The 24890-nt window shown below is 36.3% G+C and overlaps 1 protein-coding gene and 1 pseudogene across 4 annotated transcripts in view; both read left to right on the top strand.

Annotated features, from left to right (window-relative positions):
• Positions 1-24890, top strand: part of PRKD1 (protein kinase D1) — a 345202-nt gene that overhangs the window by 292501 nt on the left and 27811 nt on the right. For all 4 annotated transcript variants that reach the window (XM_029237647.1, XM_029237648.1, XM_029237650.1 and 1 more), the window contains 6 exons: positions 1055-1178; positions 2715-2792; positions 5524-5803; positions 6870-6922; positions 9404-9476; positions 12144-12250. In XM_029237647.1, the coding sequence (XP_029093480.1) occupies positions 1055-1178; positions 2715-2792; positions 5524-5803; positions 6870-6922; positions 9404-9476; positions 12144-12250 (715 nt within the window). The remainder of the gene's footprint in view (positions 1-1054; positions 1179-2714; positions 2793-5523; positions 5804-6869; positions 6923-9403; positions 9477-12143; positions 12251-24890) is intronic.
• On the top strand, positions 3650-4315 carry LOC114904142 (annotated as a pseudogene).

Genomic DNA, 24890 nt, shown 5'->3' with positions numbered 1-24890 from the left:
GAATTTCATATTTGTCATCTAATTATCTGTACTTTTTGATTTGTAGATGATCCCCATTTTTTACATTAGTGGTCAGCACACTATGGCCCGAATCAGGCTGCTGTCTGTTTTGTAATAAAGCTTTATTGCAACATAGCCAGGCCCGTTCATAGCTATGGCTATGTCTGCTTTTGCACCACAATGACAAAGTTCAGTATTCTGCAAAGCCTGAAATGTGTATTACCTGGCTCTTTATAAAAATAGTTCCCAAACCTCTGATTTATGTTATAAAGTGTATTCAAACTTTTGTGTCCATTTTACAAATACCATATTCATTGACTGACTGAAATTGTTCATGAGAGGAGAGCAATAAAATAATTGGATTTTATTCCATTCAATAGCATGAGAAATATTTTTTAAATACTGGAAAATATTAGTCTTATGACCCCACTGTCTTTCAAAGGTGTACATTTCTTTAGTATCAAAAGATTGGTGTGGGCAGGTGGGCCTGTGGTTGGGGGCAGTGAAGGAGAGAGGAAGACACAGAGACAGAAAAGACAGAGAAAGAAAGACACGAAGGATGGGCATAATTCCATGAGCAATAGTTGTTTAAAAGATAGTTTCAACAGCAGATTCTAATTTTTGTGAAATTATCCAGAGAGAGACTGAAATTCACAGTAACTGATATTATCTCTAAACGATTAATATTATGGCTGTAATATGTAGCAAGCAAATAAGCGTTCATGTGTGATTCTGAATACTGTGGCCTCAGTACACTAAAACTGTAATCTACCCAATGTTCACCCCAAAACTGAGCACCATGCACTTCAACCTGAAAACCGAGGAGCATATTATCCTCCCTCGGGATTGTTAAGGTGTACATATCAAGTGCCTATCACTCTTCAGAGTAATCCAGATTCTGAACTAGGGTACTCTGGCAGTACCATTCACTAAAAATGGGATATGAAATATTTTTTTGCCTTTCACTTTGAAATAGCTGAAATAAGGTTTTATGCAGGAAAAGATGATCTGTATCTAAAAACATTTCTTCCCTAAAATATTTTGACTTTTCAAGTCCATCAACAAGCAACAATATCCCACTCATGAGAGTAGTGCAGTCTGTCAAACACACGAAGAGGAAAAGCAGCATGGTGATGAAAGAAGGATGGATGGTCCACTACACCAGCAAGGACACACTGGTAAGATCCACAGCAAGAAATTTTCTCTTGTCTTGCGAGCTTTAATTAGAGGAGCTGCTGATGCCCTGTCAACACTGTGGGATGTCTGGGTTACCAGGAGCAAACCTCAGTGCAGGCAGGACACCGGATTGGGGGAGCACGTTCACAGTCACTGAGTGTCCCAAGTAGTTGAGCTAACAACTGAGTTAGAAAAAAGTGTAGACAGCAATCTCAGGGAAACAAACTCATTTCCCTCCATTACTTGAGATGATTTCCAAACAACTTGAATGTCTTGCCTGTCATTTTACAGGCTTGCTTTCAGAGCACTCCTCTGTGATTCAGGTTTTTTTTTTTTGAAACACTTCATTTTAGGGAGAGAAGAAACAATGATAACTATTATATACTTCTTAAATCCTTAGGTGTTCACTTAAAAACTGACCTATTCAGAAATACAGGAATCCTATATTTTATTAGATAAAAGACAACACATTTTAATTTTTTCATATAGTCTGAGTAGTTCATTACTTCTTATTTTCCTAATAGTTGATGAATGAGTTTGTGCATGTGTGTAAGAGAGAAAAAAATTTGATGTATGTTTCAGTTAAGCTAATTGACATTTAGCGCTAAGCTTCTGTCTCAGCTATTGGTAGTGTTTTCCTCATCACCCCCTAGCTATAGGATTCCTATCATTTTTTTAGATAAATGGGCATCTATAACCTAATCGCTCTAGCTATAATCTCAACCTTCTCTTCTGGGGGGAGATTTACATGACTTACTGTAGGACTCAACTGAATACTATCCAGTCCTTCCTAGACATGTTAAAATATTTGAAGCATATGTAGTGTATTTGACTGGTCTAAGATAGGTTGTGGAAGAGATCAAGAATAGTATTAGGGCGTTTTGGCCTAAAAAGAAGAAACACATACACACATACAGACACACAAGGACCTGATCACCAAATCATAGAAGTTTAGATCTGCAGTGAGCTTAAGAGAGAATCGAGTTATTGATGCACTCTCGTGATGTTGTTAAGTTGATGCCATGGAGTCAACCTTGCCATCCTACAGAACATTCTTTAGTTCTGCTGTAGCAGTCAGAGCTCTTCCATCTCTAATGGAAGCCAGAATACCTGGCTGGATCAGCATGGCATGCCTTATGTTCTAAAATAATAAGAATATATAAATATTATATCTCCTGTTAAGCCTTTTTATTTTATTACAGCTACAAATCCGCTTTTAGCTCTTCAAGCCATCAAATAAATTTTAAAATGGAGTTTTCTATTTACTATACATTCAGTAAGTGCCAGGCACTGCTTGGGTGCTAATACATCATCTCCTTTATTATTCATAACTCTCGGATGTAGACACAGACTCACCACACATTTGCTGAGTAGTCACCTTCTAGAGTCTTGAAATTGAGTGTCAGTCTTCCTGGTCCAAAGCCCATGCACTTTCCACCATCGAATCTTATGTCCCCAGTGGGAAAATGTTTTGATTTTTATCTATCTTGGATATTTTTTAAGTTTTTAAAAGATACTAAATCCAACTTCTGTTTCAGCGGAAACGGCACTATTGGAGATTGGATAGCAAATGTATTACCCTCTTTCAAAATGACACAGGAAGCAGGTACTACAAGGTAAGGGTGGCTCTTTCCTTCACTGAAGTTTCACACCCCCTCTTTCTTTCTCGTGGGAATGTAGAGTATCAGAAATACAAAATACATCCAACAGACATGACTCTTTTGGAGCTTGCTCCAAGGGATATTTTTTCTTCTCTGTAGTTTACACACTTGGGGGGAATCAGGTTGTGACCCCATGTTAGTCATCTGTGAATTTCAAATATCCCTGTGGAATGCTTCTGGCCCCATGTGATGGTGGGGCAGGAGGGGGAGGGGGAGAGAAGAAGCTTAACTGACTATTTTAGCAGAGGTGTGTGATTTAACTAGAAAATTCAAGGTCACAGAAGATTAGCAAAAAGTAAATTCCTGAAATCTGTTCTATCCAACTTTCTTTGTTTTGTTTTGCATCTGTAGCCTTGCCGTACGTCACTGGGGGTTAAGAAACATTATATGATTTCTCCATGTATTGTCAATATTCACAAGGAACACTTTCCTCTAGAAAAAAATTTGTCAGCTATTTTCATTCTGTCTCTCTACATGAAATAATACAGGTGTCATATGACGTTATCACCCAGTAAAACATGGTTCCAAAAGAAATTCATACTGAAGACAGTATATACTTGCTCCTTCAAGATTAATGCAGGCTCAGGCATAGTTGGTGTCATTCTCCATGGCCCCTTTACACAGATCTAACAGAAAAAAAGGAGACCTCATTAACTTTTCAATTAAAAATTTGTTTTAAAAGTTATTATTTCTTAGTCACTCTGTACCTCCTGGAAGACAGTGTGGTGATTAATTTTTTTAGTATCTATATTGTCTTAAAAGCAACTACTTTTAGAGTCTGAGGGCGGCCGAAATGGCTGGCTTGTTTTAAGATGAGGCTTCTGCTACTTCTCCTGGTGGCGGCGTCGGCGGTGGTCCAGAGCTATGCCTCGGCCAACCTGGGAGGTGTGCCTGGCAAGAGATTAAAGATGCAGTACGCCACGGGGCCGCTGCTCAAGTTCGAGGTTTGTGTTTCCTGAGGTTATAGGTGGGTGTTTTAGGAGTACACGCGGATTGTTAGCTAGCGGTACCCAGGCATCCTCATTGAAGGAGAGAATTATCTCCCTCAACCAATATATAGACACATAGCATCTTTCCTGTTGGTCTTCAAGCTAGCCTATTAATTAGGCTTAATAATAGTTGGCAAGGATCCTTTTGCTTTGTTTGGCATGCAAGCTCCTAGCATCCGGCAGTGAGGCCAAGAAAATAAGGTCTCTGCATGCATGATGGTCTTCTTGAGCAACATGATTGAGAACCAGTGTATGTTAACAGGTGCATTTGAGATAACTTTGAATGATGTACCTGTGTGGTCTAAGCTGGAATCTGGTCACCTTCCATCCATGCAACAGCTTGTTCAAATTCTTGACAATGAAATGAAGCTCAGTGTGCATATGGATTCAATCCCACACCATCGATCATAGCCCCACCTATCAGCACTGAATACTCTTTTACATTAAGGGATTTTTCCAAGAGCAGCATGAGTGACATTGTGAAGGCCTGTACTGAAGACAGCAAGCCGTTAGTACAGACCAGATGCTTTCTTGGCAGGCTCGTTGTACCTCTTGGAAAACCTCAACGCAAGGCAGTTTTTCAGTGCTGGCACATTTTGGGATTCTGCACATTCGTGGAGTGCAATAATACTGTATAGTTTTTTTTTTTTTATTCCCCAAGTCCACTCGGTTAATAGTTTTTTTAAAAAATGCAGACATTATTACTTGTACTTCTTTTTCTCTTGGTCATATTTGAAAAAGTAGAAAACTGAGTTGCAATTTGATTTTTTTTTTCAAAGATGTCTGTTAAGTCTTGTGATTTTATATGAATTTTCCTTTTTCATAGGTTAAAATTGATCTTTTCAGGACTAGAGCTGAAGTTCCCAAATACTTTGTAAGAGTTTATCAGACATCTCTAATTTGGTCATGTCCAATTTATATAGTTTTCAAAATACTGCAGATTGTGAACAGCACATTATATAAGATTTGGGGGGGAAATCCTATATCCAGAGTACTGTACAAATTTGTGTATGTGTGTGTGCGCGTGTGGGATTACCAGAGAGCTACTAAAAGACCAACCACTTTTTAAATCCTGTTAATGTAGTTCATGTGTCCTGCCTTGACTGTCAATTTAATGAGTTGATTAGCTGGGTTTTTATACTTAACTCAATAACAAACTAAGCAGATGTAAGTTCAAAACAAAACAAAACAAACAAAAAGCAACTACTTTTAAAACCACTCTCTGTGGTTTTTCTCATTAAAACTATTCATGTGGCTATATTATTATATTAACATCTATCAAATCAAATTGTATGATTCATTTTCAGTGCCTTAAAGAATAGTTGAAATTTAAAAACAGCTGCGCATACCCAAATGCATTTCAAAAGGGTCGTGATTTTACCTCACCGTTATAAAAATTATCATTTACATTCTAAGTCTTAGATTTTGATGCAGATTCAAAATTATTATTCTTATTCATACTTATTCTTACCACATGAACATAGTAAAAAAGTCACTTGAATTTTTCTGTAGAAAGGAGATGATAAATTTTCCCCTACTAAAGATATTTTTGTATTTTTCTTAGTAATATTCTGTGTCTTACTAAAACATTTGATGGCTGATTGTAATGCCATTTCTCACATGTCCCTGGCATGAATTTTATTTGAAAGTTTACATAGTTTTGATAAACTGCGTTTAACACACTCTTTCTTCCACAGGAAATTCCTTTATCAGAAATTTTATCTCTGGAACCAGCAAAACCATCAGCTTTAATCCCTAACGGGGCCAATCCTCACTGTTTTGAGATCACTACAGCAAATGTCGTGTATTATGTGGGAGAAAATGTGGTCAGTCCCTCCAGCCCACCACCAAGTAGCAGTGTCCTCACCAGTGGCATTGGTGCAGACGTGGCCAGGATGTGGGAGATGGCGATCCGGCATGCCCTCATGCCCGTTATTCCCAAGGGTTCCTCCGTGGGTTCAGGAACCAACGTACACAGTGAGTCTGCTAGTTTTCTGACTGTCTTTAGAACAGGTGAAGAGAGACTCTTTGGGGATGATTTATTTTATTGGCGGACATAGGGTCTCCAAATAAAAGCTGCTGCTACACATACTAAGATATGTCATTCATTAAATGACACTATTTTATTTTTCATTTTACATTAAAATTCTGAACAAATGCATGTCAACCCAATATATTAGGCAATAGCAGAAACCTAGAGCTGTTGGTCATAAAAGAAGAAGTAATCTAGTCAGCTTGAGCTTGACCTGGAATGCCGGTCTTGCCATTTGCAAATGTGAGTTTAACATATGTCCTCAAAACCACCTAATATGCTATTCTGGGCAGGACACTTAGTGTGCAGAGTACCTGGAAACTCTTGATCATTTTATCCCAGGAAGAAACCCCTGTTCATTGTAGAATGAGATAAATTTTACCAAAATGCAAACAGGATCAAGTATTGAGGATGAATTTCTAAAAGATATTTTAGAGGAGTATCTATTTAAAATGCAACTTAAAATCTTATAATGGCTATTAATAATGAAGCCTATGGCAAAAAGCCCTCTGTTTTCACATCACAGTGTGTTATCTAATGATCTATCACAACTTTTTAATTGATCTCTACAACCAATATACATATTAATAGAATATATATGCCTAGTTGGGTGCTAAGCATTTTATGTGAGGTCTCTATTTTCATGCCTAAAATAACCCCAATAGGTGGATGTTAATGATTAGCCTGTTTTACAGGTGAGGGAATCAGGCCCTAGAGACATTAAGTTGTCTCAGCTTGTACCAGAGTTACGACATGGCACACCAGTATTTGAACCCAAGTCTTTATGACTCCTAACTCTAAACTGACAAAATATTATTATTTTTCAAAGCCAAGTACAGAGTGAATCTGTAACTGTAAAAGGAAAGAAACATTCTAATAGACATTTTTCTAGAAAAGTCTAATCATTATGGTTTTAAAACAGCCCTGCAGCTTGATTAATAAGCATGTATTTACTTGTTTTGCTATTATCTCTCTCACTTATTTTGTGTATTTTTGAACATGTATTTCCAGGAGATATTTCTCTGAGTATTTCGGTATCAAATTCCCAGATTCAAGAAAATGTGGTGAGTGTGTACCTACTAATATAAAACTTGCTACTGTGATCCTTTATTTGAAAATAAGAGCATCATAAAATACATTTTTATTGATCTGAAATTTTAATTTTTTAGTGTTTTCTCGAAAATAAAATAGGGTCCTTTTGGATGTTTTTCTTCTATAAAATTTTAGAAACATTACACTGTATCAATTCTCTTAGTGATTTTGTATCATCTGTTCTGCAGGGTGGAAAGTTAAATACCTATTTTTTCATCTCAGATAAACAATTACAATGCAGTGCCTGATTTTTCACATGTTTGCGCATCTTGGTACTGGAACTTTAAATGGTTGATACTATGTAATACCAGATAAAATGAAATAAATTATTTGAGTTGCATGAATAGCTTAAACATGTCCTTATTCTCATTCCTTGATTGCTACCCAGAAGTGCTGTCGTATGACAAGGAGCTGCATGTACTCTTACAATCACTTGTACTTAACAAGGAGACCTCAGAAAGCTGCATAAGTCAGATTTTATGGATCCACATTCTAGCACCCTAGTCAGCTGTGCCACATAACTCCATCCTTTCAGCTCAGTTTTTGAAAATTGTAGATCATACATATTATGAAATAATTTACACTCTGTCATATGTTTGCTTCTTTTGGTTACACTTTGTCACTGTAGCAAGCAGCCCAAAAGTAATAAGTCCTTTCCTACCTCATCCTGTGACTCGATCTTTCCCTCTATTTTGAAAAAGTTTGTAGCCTTACACTGATCTGAGTCTATATTTTAAAGAATAAACTCCATGAAACTCGATTCATCACTAGCATAGCTTTGCAACCTTTGCTAAATTGGCATAAAGTAAACTGAAAACCAAATATGATTGAGAGAATTAGGGAAACTTTGTAATGAAAATTAGACATATTCTTGTTCTGTCAATCATGAGCTAGATTTCTAAAGACCTGAAGGTTCCTGTTGTTCTTGCTTAGCCAGAGAAGACTTTGGGAAATACTGATCTACCTATAAGCCTCTTGGGAAATTCTAGATTCCTGTGGGGTTCTTCCACCCTGTTTGGCTGAAAATTCTGGGTGGCCATTGAGCTAGCAGAGAAAGATGGAGTAGCAGTTTGGACTCAGAATACTGGAGTAGTATTAATTCATGTTCTTGTCTTCAGACAACCTTGAACTCTGAACCATGGATACTCTGAAGGGATCACAGGATAGAGAGAACTTGTAGTTGTTTTCTGCGGGGAAGGACAAAGGGAAAGGATAGCAATGTATGGAATATGCAGAGGGTAGGATGTGATGTAAAAGGACTTTTATTTTTGTTTTTTTAAAAATGTATTTATTTATTTTTGGCTGCCTTGGGTCTTCGTTGCTGCACGTGGGCTTTTCTCTAGTTGTGGCGAGCAGGAGCTCCTCTTCGTTGCAGTGCGCGGGCTTCTCATTGCAGTGGCTTCTCTTGTCGCAGAGCACGGGCTCTAGGCACGCGGGCTTCAGTAGTTGTGACACACAGGCTCAGTAGTTGTGACTCGCGGGCTCTAAAGTGCAGGCTCAGTAGTTGTGGCGCACAGGCTTAGTTGCTCCGTGGCATGTGGGATCTTCCCGGACCAGGGCTCGAACCCATGTCCCCTGCATTGGCAGGCGGATCCTTAACCAGTGCACCACCAAGGAAGTCCAGGACTTTTATTTTTGAAAGGACAAAGAGTACAAGAGTGGAGGATAGGCAGAAAATTCCATAGGATGTCATAGGAATACTGAAAGTGAAAAAGTATTACATTGCGCTTTCATGAGTGTGGTCATCAAAATCACAGACTAAGCATAGTCATCTAAAACAGAATGCTTTACTTAGCAATTATTATTTCAAAGAGGAAAGAGTAGACATCTGGAGACTTGTTAACCTCCAGAAGTGGTAAAAGTAGAAGAGTGTGGTTACCTCACAGATGAGAATTTCATTGTGGATTGTCATCTTTTTGTGGTGTCTCTGGCTCACTCACAGTGATTCAGCCCCCTCTTCCTTCAGTTTAAATTCATGTGGATGTGGATGATTGATAAAGAGGCAGCCACAGCATTTTAGCCATAAAGAATGAAATGGTTGGAATCAGGACTCACACAGACATATGCTTGGGAACCATGATTATTTAATGTGAGATTTCTGAATAACCATTGCAATAAGCAAATCACTTTTTGAATACTGACATTATGCATGTAAATGACATATAGTTTTAAGTCTTTTTTCTCTCTCATGAAACCTATATAACTGAACATTGGAAAATTTCTGCTGCTTAAGATTAGAATAGCTGTCCAACATTACAATATTATATTAAATCGAAGAGTGGGTTTTTAATATTATAGTTATATTGTAGATTTCATCTAGCATTTAAATTTTAATTGTTTATTTTTAAAATATTTATCAGTGTTAATGATATATTTAATAAAATTATAGAGCTTATTAGGACTAATCTTTTGTTCCACTTCATGTTTGTTTTTCTCTGGACTTGCACCTATAGGACATCAGCACAGTTTATCAGATTTTTCCTGATGAGGTACTGGGTTCTGGGCAGTTTGGAATTGTTTATGGAGGTAGGTTAATTCACTAAGTATTTTTATTAATTTAAAGTTTTAGCATTTTTGTTTAGAAAAGTAATATCTCCAAGAAAAATATAAAGGACCTATATGTAGATACGTTTTTATGTATGTCTCTCTGTGTTTGACCTCTTTAGAAATTTCTCTTGAGATAGTCACTAAATGGAAATTTGGTACCTTTCTGTTTTGAAAGAGAAATTTTTCTGCTACTAAATATCAACAAACTTTTGCTTGAATATCGACAAACTCTATACACTATACTGGTTAAATATTGGTTTATTTAGACAAAATATTGAGAAACAAGGCAGCTGTAATCATAAAGATTCCTTTTCCTCTTAGCATATTTGATCAGAATGCTATAGAAGTCCATTCAAAAATTCTTTAATTCTAACATCTTTAATAATATTATGTATTTTGGTATGGTTTGCATTTTTTACATTTTTGAAGTAAAATACTGAATTTTTACCTTTTTCTTATTGTCAAGCTATTTGGTGAATTTAGTTAAAACTTCTGCTGTTTTTGATTCTAGCCAGTTCAATGACATTTTTCAAGTCTTTAAGAAAGATATAATATCAATGTTTCACCTGCCCTATAAAATGACATCATAACTTTCATTTCCTTAATATAATCAGTAACAGATTATCCTTTTTTGGTGAGGTTAGGGTGCTCTGAAATAATCACAATGTCTCATTCAATATTATTTATCATAGTATAATATTGTGCTTTTTATTTAAAAACTAATTAAATTCTACTCTAAAAGTAATTTTGATTCTTACAAAATGCACAGATTTTTTTTTGATAGAAAATCTATCAAGTCAGCAACCATTGTGCTTTTTGTTAAGGCATAACTATATAATAGAGGAGACCAAGTACTACATAGAAAATTCTTCTGCAGTGTAATAATTGCATGCAAAGAAATCATGGTATACAAAGAATAGTAAATATACATAACTGCATATAGTGTGGAGGTGAAACAGGGATAAGAAATGAGGTTAGAGAAACCAGCAGATGCCAGGTAATTGTAACATCCAACAGTGAAGGAGCAGGCATAGGAAGAGGCCTCCGTAAGCTGTGACAAAGTGAGAGAGTGGCATGGACATATATACACTACCAAACGTAAAATAGATAGCTAGTGGGAAGCAGCCACATAGCACAGGGAGATCAACTCAGTGGTTTGTGACCACCTAGAGGGGTGGGATAGGGAGGGTGGGAGGGAGGGAGATGCAAGAGATATGGGAACATATGCATATGTATAACTGATTCACTTTGTTATACAGCAGAAACTAACACACCATTGTAGAGCAATTATACTCCAATAAAGATGTTAAAAAAAAAATGTTACGGCTGGACACATATGGGATGAGGCAGATAAGAACAGTCACAGAAGAGAGGTCAGTTGCCATAGTGACAGAAGCATAGAGACAAAAGAAGCTGCAACCTTGAAGACAGTAGATGCAATAAAAGTCTGCATTGGAACAGAGATTGCAGCGAGTCACAGAGTTAAAAAGTGATGTGAAGAAAGTAGAGAACATGAAAGCAAGACAATAGTTTTGTCAGTTGGGAAGGGAAGTATTCTGGAAGGAGTTGGAAGGAATAGTGAAAGTGGGATGTAGGGGAAAGGTACGCTAGATTTACACCAAATGTAGAAATAATGGAATTTCAAGTTAGTTTGTATGCGACCAAAAAAATGAGTAATTAGGTTCATTTTCAAATTCAATTAGCATTCCTATATTCTATACCTTCTATAATCTAGTAGTGTAGGAGTTAAAAGCTTGAGGGTACCCTGTGATTCCCTAGAAAACTTGCTGTGAGAATTAAATGGGATGTGATGCACGTAAAGGGACTGTCAGGTGATGACAATGATGATGATGATGATAATTCATATTTTTGAGTGTGTATAGTTATCTGGGCACTCTGTGTACTGTACGTATCTTATTACACCTAATTCTCACAGCAACCCTACCATTGAAGATGAGGAGCTCAGAAAGCGTAAGTGATTTGCTCAAGATCATGAAGCTAATAAGGGACAGAGCCAAGACTTTTATTCGTTCCATTATAACATACATTCGTTTTTTAGGACTTTAAAATTATACTTTTTTTTTTTGTGGTACGCGGGCCTCTCACTGTTGTGGCCTCTCCCGTTGCGGAGCACAGGCTCCGGAGCGCAGGCTCAGCGGCCATGGCTCACGGGCCTAGCCGCTCCGCGGCATGTGAGATCTTCCTGAACCGGGGCGCGAACCCGTGTCCCCTGCATCGGCAGGCGGACTCTCAACCACTGTGCCACCAGGGAAGCCCTAAAATTATACTTTCTTAAGGAGAGGACTTTTGCCCGTGGTATGAATATTTTCTATATCAAGTAGCTCAATATCCTGTTTCTAAAACATATATTTTACAAGAAAATATCAGGCTGTTCATGCAAATAGCTTTTAATGTCCTAATTCTTTTGTGTTCTAAATTGTAGCTAATTTTATAGTGCATATTTGATGTAGAAAATGAAGCTAAGAAGTGAAATCTTTATGGATATAAGTCGGTGCTCATCAGAAATGTTAATTTATTCAGTAAAGCATCTTTATAATTCCAAACGGTTTTTGTAAATTCTGGTATTCTTTAATAGAGATGATATATAATAAGATTATGCTAATATTTCTCTTTTTTATTTTAAAGGAAAACATCGTAAAACAGGAAGAGATGTAGCTATTAAGATCATTGACAAGTTAAGATTTCCAACAAAACAAGAAAGCCAACTTCGTAATGAGGTTGCAATTCTTCAGGTACTTTTTTGTTTTTTATGTAGGGGCTATAAAATGTCCCCTCAACTTCTGCAAAACAAAGAAAACTTATCCAAATATCTGTGGCATAGATATTTAGGAACATTTTTAAATAACCGAAAAGGCAGATCAAGCATCAAACTGCAGCCTGTGTAGTATCTTTCCTGAGTCTAGGCAGCGTTTGTTTTTTTTCTATGTACTTAATTCTAGGTTTTAATGTATTATTAATTCTCATTAAATGGGTAATGTTTCAGCATTTGCTCATAGTGGGCACGCTGCGACCATTTTGTTTTACATTATCAATGAACTTGCCTTCATAAACATTCCTCCTTTATGCAGTGATAATTATATGAATTGAGTACGTAGCTGTCAGCATATCAGGTAAAAGAGTAATACATGTCCGAGAATACATGATCTTGATCTTATTAATGTCCTCTTTGTGTCTCACTGTAAGCCTTTTATTTAACATTGAGACTGTTCCTTAACTCTTCTCATTTTTAAAGCCAGTCCCTTTTTAAAGCTAGAATTTGTTAATAAAAGGTATTATGTGATATATATAATTTCTATAACTATTAAAACTTTTTCTGCAGATCAAAAGGAAATGGAGCAGTTGTTTGCTAAATGTGGTCAACCTAGCTATCTAGTCTAGACAATTTAGACCATTGAAAGTGCTCAGTTTTATATAACTTCCATAATTCTCTACTTGTCATGCAAGCTGATCGTAATTTCTAATTTTTAGTTTTATTGAATAATTTTCATTTGAACATTGCTAGCAAAGCAAAACAGATTACATTTCTTCATTTATTGTTTCATGTAACTGCCATTTATTGAGTTTATACAATAAAATGTTGAAAAAGATATGATTTCTGCCCTAAAGGAGCTCATGTGTACAGACAACTGAAAATAATTGCTGCTGTACATAAAAAATGACATAAACTTTTCTGGGACTCATATTTTCTAAAGGTGGTGTTCTTGTGCCTTTGGACAACTAATGTAACACAGAGAACTACCACAGTGTTCTCTTGCTTTCTTGAAGGAAGGTAACTACGGATCTTAAGCTGACAATTCATAGATTCATAGCTGAGTCCTTGCTAATCAGATTCTTTTTTTATTATTATTCTTAATTTGGCTGCATTGAGCTGCAAATGACATCTTTCCACACTTGGACCCTGCTGTCCTGGTCTCCACCCTCACATAGTGTCCTGAAGGCAGACTCCTTTGCAGCTTGCCACAGCTGGCATAAGGATAAGACATTTATCCTTCCTTTCAGGACATAAGAGGAGTTTCCCGGTTAACATGGATGGTTATATCTTTCTACATTTTATCGCAGCTGCAGAGGATGGTCTAATTTTCTGTGTATAGCCCTTTAATTGGCTTTCCTGAGCCTGTCAACACATTATCAGCTGCTGACTCTGTAGTAAGGTAGAAAAATAAAATACACCATAAGCCGACTCCATCTCCTTTGCAGAAGAGTAGCCGCAATCAACAACTGAGATGCAGTAAACATACATTTGGCAAAAATTCCATTGTAATGTGAAAAAAAGAGTTTGCTTAGGTTGAAAGTCAAATTCTGCCCCTTGAGCATATGAAGAGTTTGAGCAGCTCTTATATTATGGCCTGAAATCTCAAGAATCCTCATCACTTATCACTCGTCCCCATTGTCCCCAACCATATATCACTTCCTTCATCAAACTCATATTTATTGAGTACATATCATGAGCTAAGCACTGTTCCAGGCTCAGTGGATACAGTGGGGACAAAAACACACAAGTCCTTCCTGTCACGAGTCTTTAAATTGTATTACTCAGGCTTACTTCTAGTCTGATGTTTGCAACATACTTACGTGTAGAATTTTTAATTACAAAACCTGTATAAGGAGTCTTATTAAGGCTTGGCATAAATATATGAGGTTCAGGAGTTCATACTTTATCAAAAGTTGACATTTGTTTCAAACTTGTTCCTCAAAAATTACTCTGACCTATGTCCTCTTTTTCCCATGACACTTATCATCTTCTAGCCTATTACAGAATTTCATTTATTATATTTGCTGTGGGTTTCTTTCCCCATCCCCTACCCCAGCCCCTCCACTGGAATATATACATTTCAGGAGGGCGGATATTGTTGTTTTGTTGTGTCCCAAACACCAGAGACTGTTCCTGACAAACATTAGGTATTTAGCAAATATTTGTTGAATGAATGTTTGTTGAATTAAAATTGTACAGAGACATCATCCTGTCACATAAGAAGACATATTGATACATAGTATCCAACCAGGTAGCAAAAGTCCAGACTCTATTTTCTATTAATGGTTAATTGGTTAGTTAAGAAGGATTGTGTGTGTTTCGTTCTTTGAAATCCCTCATTCCCTTGTTTTATATTGCTTATCAAAAGAAAGAACTCATTTTTTGAACCTGAAAAGACAAAATGGTAATGAGGCAAGCGATAAGGGAAGGGTTCTGACTCACTAAGTGATATGTTCAGGAAAAGTACCATGATTGAAATCAGCTGAATGGTGGGAAAGGTTTTCTTTTACTAACCTTGAGGAACAGAATTCTGTCCCTCTGGATATAAAAGTGATAATCAGAAGCATTTGGTATTCTCTGCCCTGTGGTCTGTAGCTTATGAAAGCTGTTTTCCTGGCTTATGGTTATACCTGGAGTCTGACAGGTTCTGCCCCATCCCTTTCCTCTTTCTGATTCTCCAGAGGGGATCAAGTGGGCCGAAATGGCTGATGGGAGAAAATTCCCCTCATGCAGTTCCGTTAGTCTTCTGGTCGAATTTTTATTTGTTTCTGTTTTTGTAAAAAAAAAAGCACCTTAGCTTATAGAAAACTTCAAAGTTGTATAAATGCAGAATGTGTAAAAAAGTAGACTTCTTTCTTTTTCTATTTCATCTTCTTTACATAACCTATGTGAAGGCTTTCCAAAGTCTGATTCAGTCATTGGAAAACCAAGCTCTTTAGATATTTTTGAATAGTTGGAAAATTAAGGCAAGTGTGAATCTTTTGGCATAGTTATCCCTTATTTATATCTTTTCAAGTAGCTATTTTCATTATCTCTAAATGCTTCATTATTATTATGTTTCAGAAGAATGTTAATTAATATAGATGTTAAACTTGGTTCAAAAATTCCCAGAAGATCCTATTTATATTGTTATTTTAAAAGTTGTATCTTGATTTTTAAAAAGGTAAATTTGAAATTACTGTTTTTTCTATTCATGTCAACAAAATAAGAATAAAAAGATAGTTTACGATTATTAAGGGTGTCACAGAAAACTGACTTTTACAAGGAGGTGCAATTACATCTTAGAAGGCTTAGAAACTTAAAATCTAAAATAAGCGATGTGGGCGTGATATATTTAATATAATTTATCAACACAGGCTTGTTCGGTCTAAATTAATTTTTATTTTCTAACATAGTATCACAATGCATAAAAAGCTTTAGGATAATAATTGATTTACTATTATTTTTAATTGATTTACTATTATTGAATATAATATATGAATATTATATTCTATGTGATTTGAATATAATTCTATATATTCAATTGATTTACTATTTTGAATTTAATTCTAATTGATTTACTATTATTTTTCCTCTTTATCTTAAATATCAACTTATTTATCTAAGGAACAATACTAGAGCTTCTGTTTATAATACAGTATATTAAAGCATTTTGGAATTGTAAAGATGCTGAATACAAAATGTAGGAAACAATATGTAAGAATTTTACAGGCCATCAATTCAGTGTATCCCCTTGCACTTATCTCCTGAAATTCCCCCATCATTCTTATTTCTCTGTTGTGTGGCAGTCCTCTTCCCATTTTAACTTTAAAACAAAATAACAGCAATAACAAACTGTGAGCTCGATATGTCTGCCACCTCTCATAACTGCAGCACGTTTTATATTGCCACACTTCAGATTTCTGCTCTGTGCTACTTTCCATTCTTATTCATAAATTCCTTTCTTTGATTTCCACACCTTTCTTAAACTACAAGGCCCTTTGGTCTTCTACCTCTGCCCAACTATCACCCTTTGGCTATATTTTAGTCTTTACCCTAGTTGACTAGTCTCAGTCCTTCAACAGCATTGATCATTTGCTCCTTTTTAAATCTCACTCCTCACTTCATCCCTGCACTTATCAGGCCCCGTTTCACCTTCCCTGCTAGCTCCATCCTTCTTCTTGAACTTCTTCTGTTCGTCTAAATGATGTATGCTAATCTGGAACTCATTCCCAGAGTGAGCTCATCCACTTGAAGAGAGTTGTCTGTCATCTCTTCACAGGTCATTCCTTAATTTATCTCTTGAGCTCCGTTTTTTCACAGACACTTCAGTCTCCTGTTTCTGACCTTAGGACATCTCCACTTTGCTGTGCCAGTCTTACCCAAACCAACCCGCCGAAAACCAAACGATTATTCCTAATGTCTTTCCCTGCAAGTTATTCTTTCCCTAATTTTGTCTATTTTGCCATCATTCTTCCAGTTTCTAAGCCTAGTATCCTTTGCCTTCAATTAATAAAAATATTAAGTCATTCAGCAGTACCCTGAAGCACTTCCTTCTTTGATACAAAGCGATTTACTGGGCCTCTGGGTCATATAACAATGAATGAAACCTTTTAGGATGTTTATCATCTATTTGAGCAGATAGATACAAGTAGCTACAAGTCAGGATAGCTGTGGAAATATCATATACTTATAGCTGATTCACTTTGTTATACAGCAGCAACTAACACAAAAATGTATAGCAATTATACTCCAATAAAGATGTTAAAAAAAAAAGAGTCATGGATTATGACAGAAGTCAGGGCATTGGAATGAAGGATTACTTCAAAGAGAAATATAGCATTGGTGAAATCTTGAAAGATTCACTGCCTTTTGGTAACCAAAGAAATGTTGGAAAGGGTCATTAGGCTGAGGGGCCACCTTAATAAAATAAATATACTATGAAATGTAAGTAGAAAACTAGATCATTTTAAAAGAGTGGCTTCAAACCATTTCATGTGCCCTCAGAAAGAATTCTAGAAACGTTTATTTCTGTTTGTGTATTTTTAAGTTGACAGATAGAACTATTTTGTCAGAAGTTTAAAGAATTTTAATTTTGTACTGTACTGAAAATATTGATATTTGAAAATGAGCTGCTATATAACTTATTTAAATATACTCATTAGAATCTAAATATCAGAAACATTTGATATTTTTTAACAATCATTTAAAAAATACATGCATAGGCTTTTTAAGCAATAGTTTATTTTACAGCATTCCTTGTTTTCTTTGACTACGTAACACTTTTCCCACAGAACTGTATTCCAATGTAATGTATTTTTATACTTAAAAGTCTTTTACTGGTCCCCCTTTCATACTTATTTGCAGTAAACATAAGTATATATTTTTAAATTTCTTGATTACAACACTAAATGTTTAAAGCATTCTCCTGGATGAATTTATCATTACAGTTATTATTAGTAAACCCTTTATCCAGCAAAGATAAATATTCTAAAATTTTTGATCTATGTTTGTTAAACATAAAAAATGAAATGTTGCTGAAAATACATTATTTAATGAGATTTTTTAAAATTTAGTTCATAAATTGGTGGGTGATTATTACTTATTGTTTGAGTTAAACAGAGTTCAGCAACAACTTTGTTTTTCTAAATTGTAGGAGCCCAGCTGTAAGCCCTCCCAAAACAAGACAAAACTATCCCAGTGATTTATCTTCGAAATTCATCCTCTCTCTTTTAATTCTCTCTCTGTTAATAAATCTATTAAATGCTTCTCTAATTTTGGTGAAAGCATGAATTAGAAACTAAGTTGCAAAAGAACTGATTTCCAAGTTATTAGGGTCATTCACTTCATATCAACACAGTGTTTCAAATTTTCCTTTTATTTTTCTCCCAGACAATTTTCTTCCCCATGGCAAGGTACCCTAGTAATATTTGGAATGTGTGAGAAGCATGCCTTCCTTTTGGAAAGTGGAAGCAAAATTATTCTGAAAGGCAACTTGGGGTTGGAGAATTTGAAGACTGTGGGGATTTTCTCAAATAGATCTGTATTAGAAGAATATTTATAGACTGTTAAGATTCATTCATTCATTCAAAGTATAGTTATTGAGTACTCACCATGTTCCAAGCAGTAGAGACACAAATGTAAACAAAGCACATTTTCTTAAAACTATCCCTCTGCTCACATATCTTTAAAATCTTCTGGTACCCCAAAAGTATGCCTACCATAGTTTAAAGACTGCTGTGAAAGGACAGAGTACGCTTAGGTAAGACTGGGAAATGGCTTTCATGTGAGTTCATAGAGAACCTTAGATATTGTGCCAAGTCAACTGGATTTTATTATGCTTTGGTGTTTGTGAATTATTGAAATATTTTGAAAAAGAAATTGTTATGATCAGATCAGTATTTGGGGATGACATATTATAGAGAAGAAAGTTTAAAGGCAAGAAAACTTTCTTAGAAGCTATTTTCAGCTAGTTGTGACAGTCAAAATGCCCCCGTTCTTGTATAAATAAATAATTACATTTTAGGCTCTAATTAGAAAACTATGATGTTTTATGAGGAGGAAGAGTTTGTAGAGTGGCTGCTCATTGTTCCAGATGTTACAGCTGTCTCAGAAGCTTAGACCTGGGGGGAAAAATTGGGCATCGGGTGCAAAAGAAATCAGAGAACATGTCAGAGTGATACCTTTAAAGGCAATGGAACCTCAAGATCAGGAGGGGATTTGGTAACACAGAACAACACGGTGGCGGTACATGAGCTTAAAAACAGAATAAGCTGTAAGGAAGAAGTTCTTCCAGCTAGGAAGGCGAGGAATCCAAATTGTCAAGGTGGATGTCATAACAGGTACAGAGGACACTGCAGTGAGAAGACTGACAAGGCAGCATTCAGAAATCCAGACAACATACTCAAATGCACTCTGAGAGCAAAGTGAGGAGGCTTAAGTAGCGTGGCCCCTGAAGCACACTAGTTAGAACAGGCAGGACAGGTCCGAAATGGATTTGAGTCCAAGGAAAGCATTGAGGCAATGGATAACATAGAGTTTAGAGAGCCTAAGTTCTGGGGTTAGACTGCCTGGGTTCTCACATCAGGCTTAAGAGTCTTAGGAGCTTGGATAGGTTACTTAAGTTCTCTGACTCTCACTTTCCTTATCCAGAAACCTTGAACAGATGTTATAAGAATTGAGTGTGATAATTTTGTGAAATTCTTAGTGCCTAGCATATAGTAAAGATTCCGAACTTATACTACTAGTATTGCCACCACTAAGTTGTAAATCTAGCTCCTAGGAACAAGTTCAAATAACTTGATATTGAGAATTTCCTAAATAGAGAACATAGAGACACATAATTTCATTGTAACAGAGAACACAGTTGACTCAAATCCTGGGGTAAAGCTGAACATATATACATTAACATTTGCCTGACCCCTGGTAGACACTCAGTAAATATTTGTTGAACAAATTATTTAGCCACAGCTCAAGGAAACAGAGGGATACAGAATCACAGAGCATGCCAATAAGACAATAAAGTATTCCTTACCTTAATTCCTTTTTTTTTGTTGTTTCAGGCAAGGCTTTATTTGGGACCCCTGCTGCAGCAGGGGGGAATGAAAACAAGCAACAGTTTCCCTTGCTCGCTCCCCAAGGCGGGTGCGAGTTGGTTCCTTATATGGGGTGAGGGTAGGGATGTATCCAGTGTTCGGCCAGAGGGGTGCGTAGGTGATTTACCACCCCTTAGGTAGGGGCATGCACAGTACCCAGCTTTTGCTCCCTACCCTCTGCTTTTGCTCCTAGCTCTTCAAAAGTGGCAGATGGGTTTTTTGGTCTCATTGTATCTTTTGTCCAGAATTTGCCCCAACTGCACATGCATGCATTCCTTTTTGACTACAAAACATGGTAATTTGGGCTTCCCTGGTGGCACAGTGGTTGAGAGTCCGCCTGCCGATGCAAGGGACACGGGTTCGTGCCCCGGTCCAGGAAGATCCCACATGCCGCGGAGCGGCTGGGCCCATGAGCCATGGCCGCTGAGCCTGCACGTCCGGAGCCTGTGCTCCGCAACGGGGGAGGCCACAGCAGTGAGAGGCCCGTGCACCGCAAAAAAACAAACAAACAAAAACAAAACCAAAAAACATGGTAATTTATCTTCACAGAACAAGATTAAATATACATCTTGTAAATACCTGGCTTTGTTCTCTTAGTCAAAAAAGACGATCAAGAGTAGGTGGAAAAGAGGTAATCATGATAGAAAACCAGAGAATAATATTGCTAAATATGAGTGGGAAAATGAAAATTTGCACAAACTGGTGATTTTACTTAAATCATGAAAGAGTCAACTTTTCTTTCTCTAGAAAAAATATGCAAAATTTGAGTTCTTTCTCTTTTGTGTGTACTGACAGGTTAGTTTATACTTCTTTTGTTTCATCTTACATGTTCATCATATTTCTTCAAATATTTTTCTTTTTTATATTACTGCATGAAGAATTTTAGTGAAATTGTTTCTTCTGAAGACATGTTCTGCAGCTCTAAAGTAATCTTGTTATCTTCTGCACGTTCCAGTAAATAAAGCCCACAGATTATGTGTATATATATCTAAGATAGAGGGAAAAATAAAACAAAGATCTATTATAAGGAAAAGAAAACAAACTTAGAAAATTTTCTGAATAGGTATTGTGTTCCCTAAGAAGTTAGTCATAGTGAAAACTTAGTGTCAGAAGGTCAGGTTCCAGTCAAAGCTTTTCCATTTTTTGGCAACCCTCTTTTTGTTTCCTTAATTATGGCTTAGAATTCGTCTGACTTGGTGTGCTTGCTTCTTCACAGGAATGTTTTGGGGGGATTAAATTAAATAATATATAAGTGTTTTATATTTATTTATTTTTTTAAAAAATTATTTATTTATGTATTTATTTATTTGGCTGCGCTGGGTCTTAGTTGCGACACACAGGATCCTTCTTTGTTGCAGCATGCAGGATCTTTAGTTGCAGCATGCGGAATCTGTAGTTGGGGCAACTCTTAGTTGTGGCATGTGGGATCTAGTTCCCTGACCAGGGATCAAACCTGGGCCCCCTGCATTGGGAGCGTGGAGTCTTAGCCACTGGACCACCAGGGAAGTTCCTATAAAGTGTTTTTTAAATCAATGTTTCCCAACATATTTTTGGAAGATCATGTCTTTTGAGTTCCTTCATGGAAGAGGGTGGAGGTTAAGATGTTCTCATGAAGACAGTTAAGAAAATATTGTGTACTACAACCAGGTCATCTACATCTTGGAAGTGAATAGTCTTTCACTTATTAAAGATTCTGAGATGCCACATAATTAGGAACTTATTTAATTTTGATAATATGCTAGTTAAGTGCCACAGAACCCTTACACAAATGTAAGATATCACAGACTGACCTTTTTGCACATAATGTTCTGTCTTCTAACCCTGTACAGTAGACTTTACATGGTCACTCCAGTTCCCAATATCCAGTACTTAAGACATCAGAGAGATTATGTGTCTACACAGGTCATTTAACCTTATAATAGAATGTTATGCCTTCTGGGGTGCTGACATTTAAATATAGTAACTGGGCTACAGTGATATGAATTGTTAAAAGTTACACTTTAAATCTAACACCAAGGTAAGATGGGATTCATGTGTTCATGTTTCCAATCAGGCAGGTTAACAGGAAATAAAAATGTTTTCCAGATGTTGTCTCCATTGCCATGCGTTTGTAGCAAATAGAAAAAAATATCCAGATATTTGATCCATTTTTTAACTTTTATGTACAGTAAACACACCTTGACCTACAAATTCCAATTTCCTTATTTTAACATGCCATTCTTTTAATTCTTGCCTTTCCGCTAAAAACAAACAGTAATGGCATAGAGGAAAGGGGGTCACACTTTATGGGTAGAATGTTTACTAACACTGATTTTTTTTAAAAGGTAACAATCAGTTATTAATTTTCTGCCTTTGAAGCCTTTGCTGCTTGTTCTCAAATATTACGTCCTTTTGCCTAAATTCAACTTGGAACTCCGGCCTTTGTCGGGGGCTAGGGGATAGATACTAGGATGCATGCAGGATCCGTGCTGTGTAAGGGTCTTTCTTTTGATAGAAATCACTCCCTCGACCACCAAAAATTATAGTAACAATTTCACCCATATACAAACATCAATGCCAGTGAAACCTCAGTGTATGTATGACTCTAGATGGTGGGCTTAGGAATCTAGATTTTGCTTTTTAAATTTGTCATTCATACCTCTAACCTGAAAGTTTCCTGGTGATGAGTAGAAAATATCACATATTTTTATACTGTTTCTACCTACTGAAAAGTCAAGAAAGGCTAGAAACATGAGAGATGATGGAAGGGTTTTTTAAGTGTATTTTTTACATACTCCTCCCTCTGCATTCGGTCTCTTCTCCTTTAATAAGGAAAGGAGAGGACTCATTCTATTTATCATGTGTCTGCACAGCCCTGGAATCTAAAGCTAGATTAAAGCATTTCCAGAAGAGATGAAGTGCAGAATGACTGAGAGGGTTGTATATAGGTTTATGGATATATGTGAATACAGAAGTTTTATATCAGGTGTCACCTGATTTTTTTTCTTCCATGCAAATATTGAACTGGTCCTTTAAAAAAAATTTTCTTGCTCCACTGTTACTTAATAGAATGCAGAGGACTTACAGCTAACTTAAGATGAAATAATGGTAAATTTCGCATTATAATCCAGCCACCTAAAAGTTGACTCCCTTTCTTGATATCCAGACACAATATATGTATTGTCATTAGCAGTCAATGGAGATGCTTCAACTTATTTCTTCCACAAAATTTTGAACTATTTAAACCAGGGTCAATCTGAGCTAATTAGTGCCATACAAAAAAAGTAACATTACACTCCAGTTCTGATGGATGGTATAGGCAGACAGTTTTTACCAGGAATGATCTGGTCATTTCTGAGTTCTCAGAGTCTAATAGGTTAAATTTGGTTGTGGCCCCATTGATCTAAATGTCAGCCAGTGATACCTATTCACAGGAGGGTGGATTGTTACATCTGGTCTTATTGAAGTAATATCGGTGCATTTATTCCTCTGACAGTATATGTTAGCTTTATTTGGTTCTAGGTTATTATCAATGTGCATTTCTAAAATTTTACAGGTGAAATTTCCCCAAAAAATGCTACCTCCAAAAAGATAACCACTGGAGTATGAGCCTTTTTAAATTGTAGGGTTTTTGCCAACGGAACATGAAATAGGGATACGTTCACATGCAACAACCAAACGATCTCCATCCTCATGTTATATCAGGAGGGCTCTCACATGGTGTAACGCAGCCCTCACCTGTTGACTTCACAGTAGAGGCACCTCTGCCATCACTGAAGTTTGAAAATACAGCACAAGGGAAGACAGGGGAGGACAAATTAGAAGGTGCAAGTTTGTGGCAGTTCATACTTAGCTTAATGTAGCCTCCTTTAGGTGAAACACAAAAGGAAATTTTCTTTTCTGCCACTTACTTTAAATTCCCAGTTATCAAACTAAAGAGAGAATTTAGGAGAGATAGCTGAGTTTACTGTATCAATTTGGGTATTATCTTTCGCAAGTCTTTTTATAATTATCTGCTCTCTACACGATGACTTTTCAGCATCTATCAAGGTACTGTTACACACTGTGTCCCCTTCATAAGGCATTAGGTGATTATGACTTCTAGGACCAGTAAATGAAGCATAAATTGTAAGAGACTGTGTTTAGAAAATTCATAAGATGGTATGTTTATCCCTCATCCGGGAATGAGAATCAACAAAGCCGTTGCCATGGTGCTCTGCCTCCGAGAAAGGCACCTCTCTTCCCCACCCCCATTGCTGTGCACCACTGTGCTGTGGTATATTCTTCTGTCTGCTCTGCATGCTATTTAGAATTTAGATCCTGGATTCTTCACTTTGAAGTTTCTTTCTTTCTGTCCCAGTATGACCTAAACCACTTAGTTGTTTGATAGAAAAGTAGTCAGAAGTTCCCACATTAAGGCTGAATCCTAAATAACCTGTTGAAAAGATACATTGATTCTAATTTTTCTCTTTCCTATCTCTCATATGTTTGAGTATAATAATCCTGAAGGTAGAAGAAAGGAAACACATGACATTAATTTATCACAGCTAAATATATAGAATGAATTTGCAATGCTAGATTTACAATAAAGCAAAACTATTAGAATCAAAGATTATAAGTACAAATTAAATATTCCTTAATACAAATCCAAAAAAAAGTAACATAAAATAGAAGGCACGCATAAACTAAAATTTTTAATTAAATGTTTTTATAAAATGTTGCTGCTTTTATAAAGCCCTTTGCTTTTAGTGACTAGTTTCCATTAATTACATAAGAATTCTCTTTGCAATTTGAGTCAGGAGAATTTTTGTCTTGATCTCCAAATGGCATTTCCTCCCAGTCTTCGAAACAACTTATATTCACCCCATGGATATGTCATCAATCTGTAATGTGTGAATAGACACTATTCTTTCCTATATTTGACCAAATGTTTCATTTCCTGAAAATTAAATTACTTAAATGCAACAAACAGATGGTCAGAAAGTCCTGTAGTAGCTTACTCTGCCATGAAATTTATTATCCAAATCCCTGAGCTAGGCCTGAGAAGTTAGCAAAAATTCTTTCTGA

Source organism: Monodon monoceros, unplaced genomic scaffold (genome assembly GCF_005190385.1).
Source record: "Monodon monoceros isolate NGI ecotype Baffin Bay Population unplaced genomic scaffold, NGI_Narwhal_1 Super_Scaffold_21, whole genome shotgun sequence".
Lineage (NCBI taxonomy): Eukaryota > Metazoa > Chordata > Mammalia > Artiodactyla > Monodontidae > Monodon > Monodon monoceros.
The sequence above is the reverse complement of the archived record's forward strand: the minus strand, read 5'-3'. Positions and strand labels throughout refer to the sequence as shown.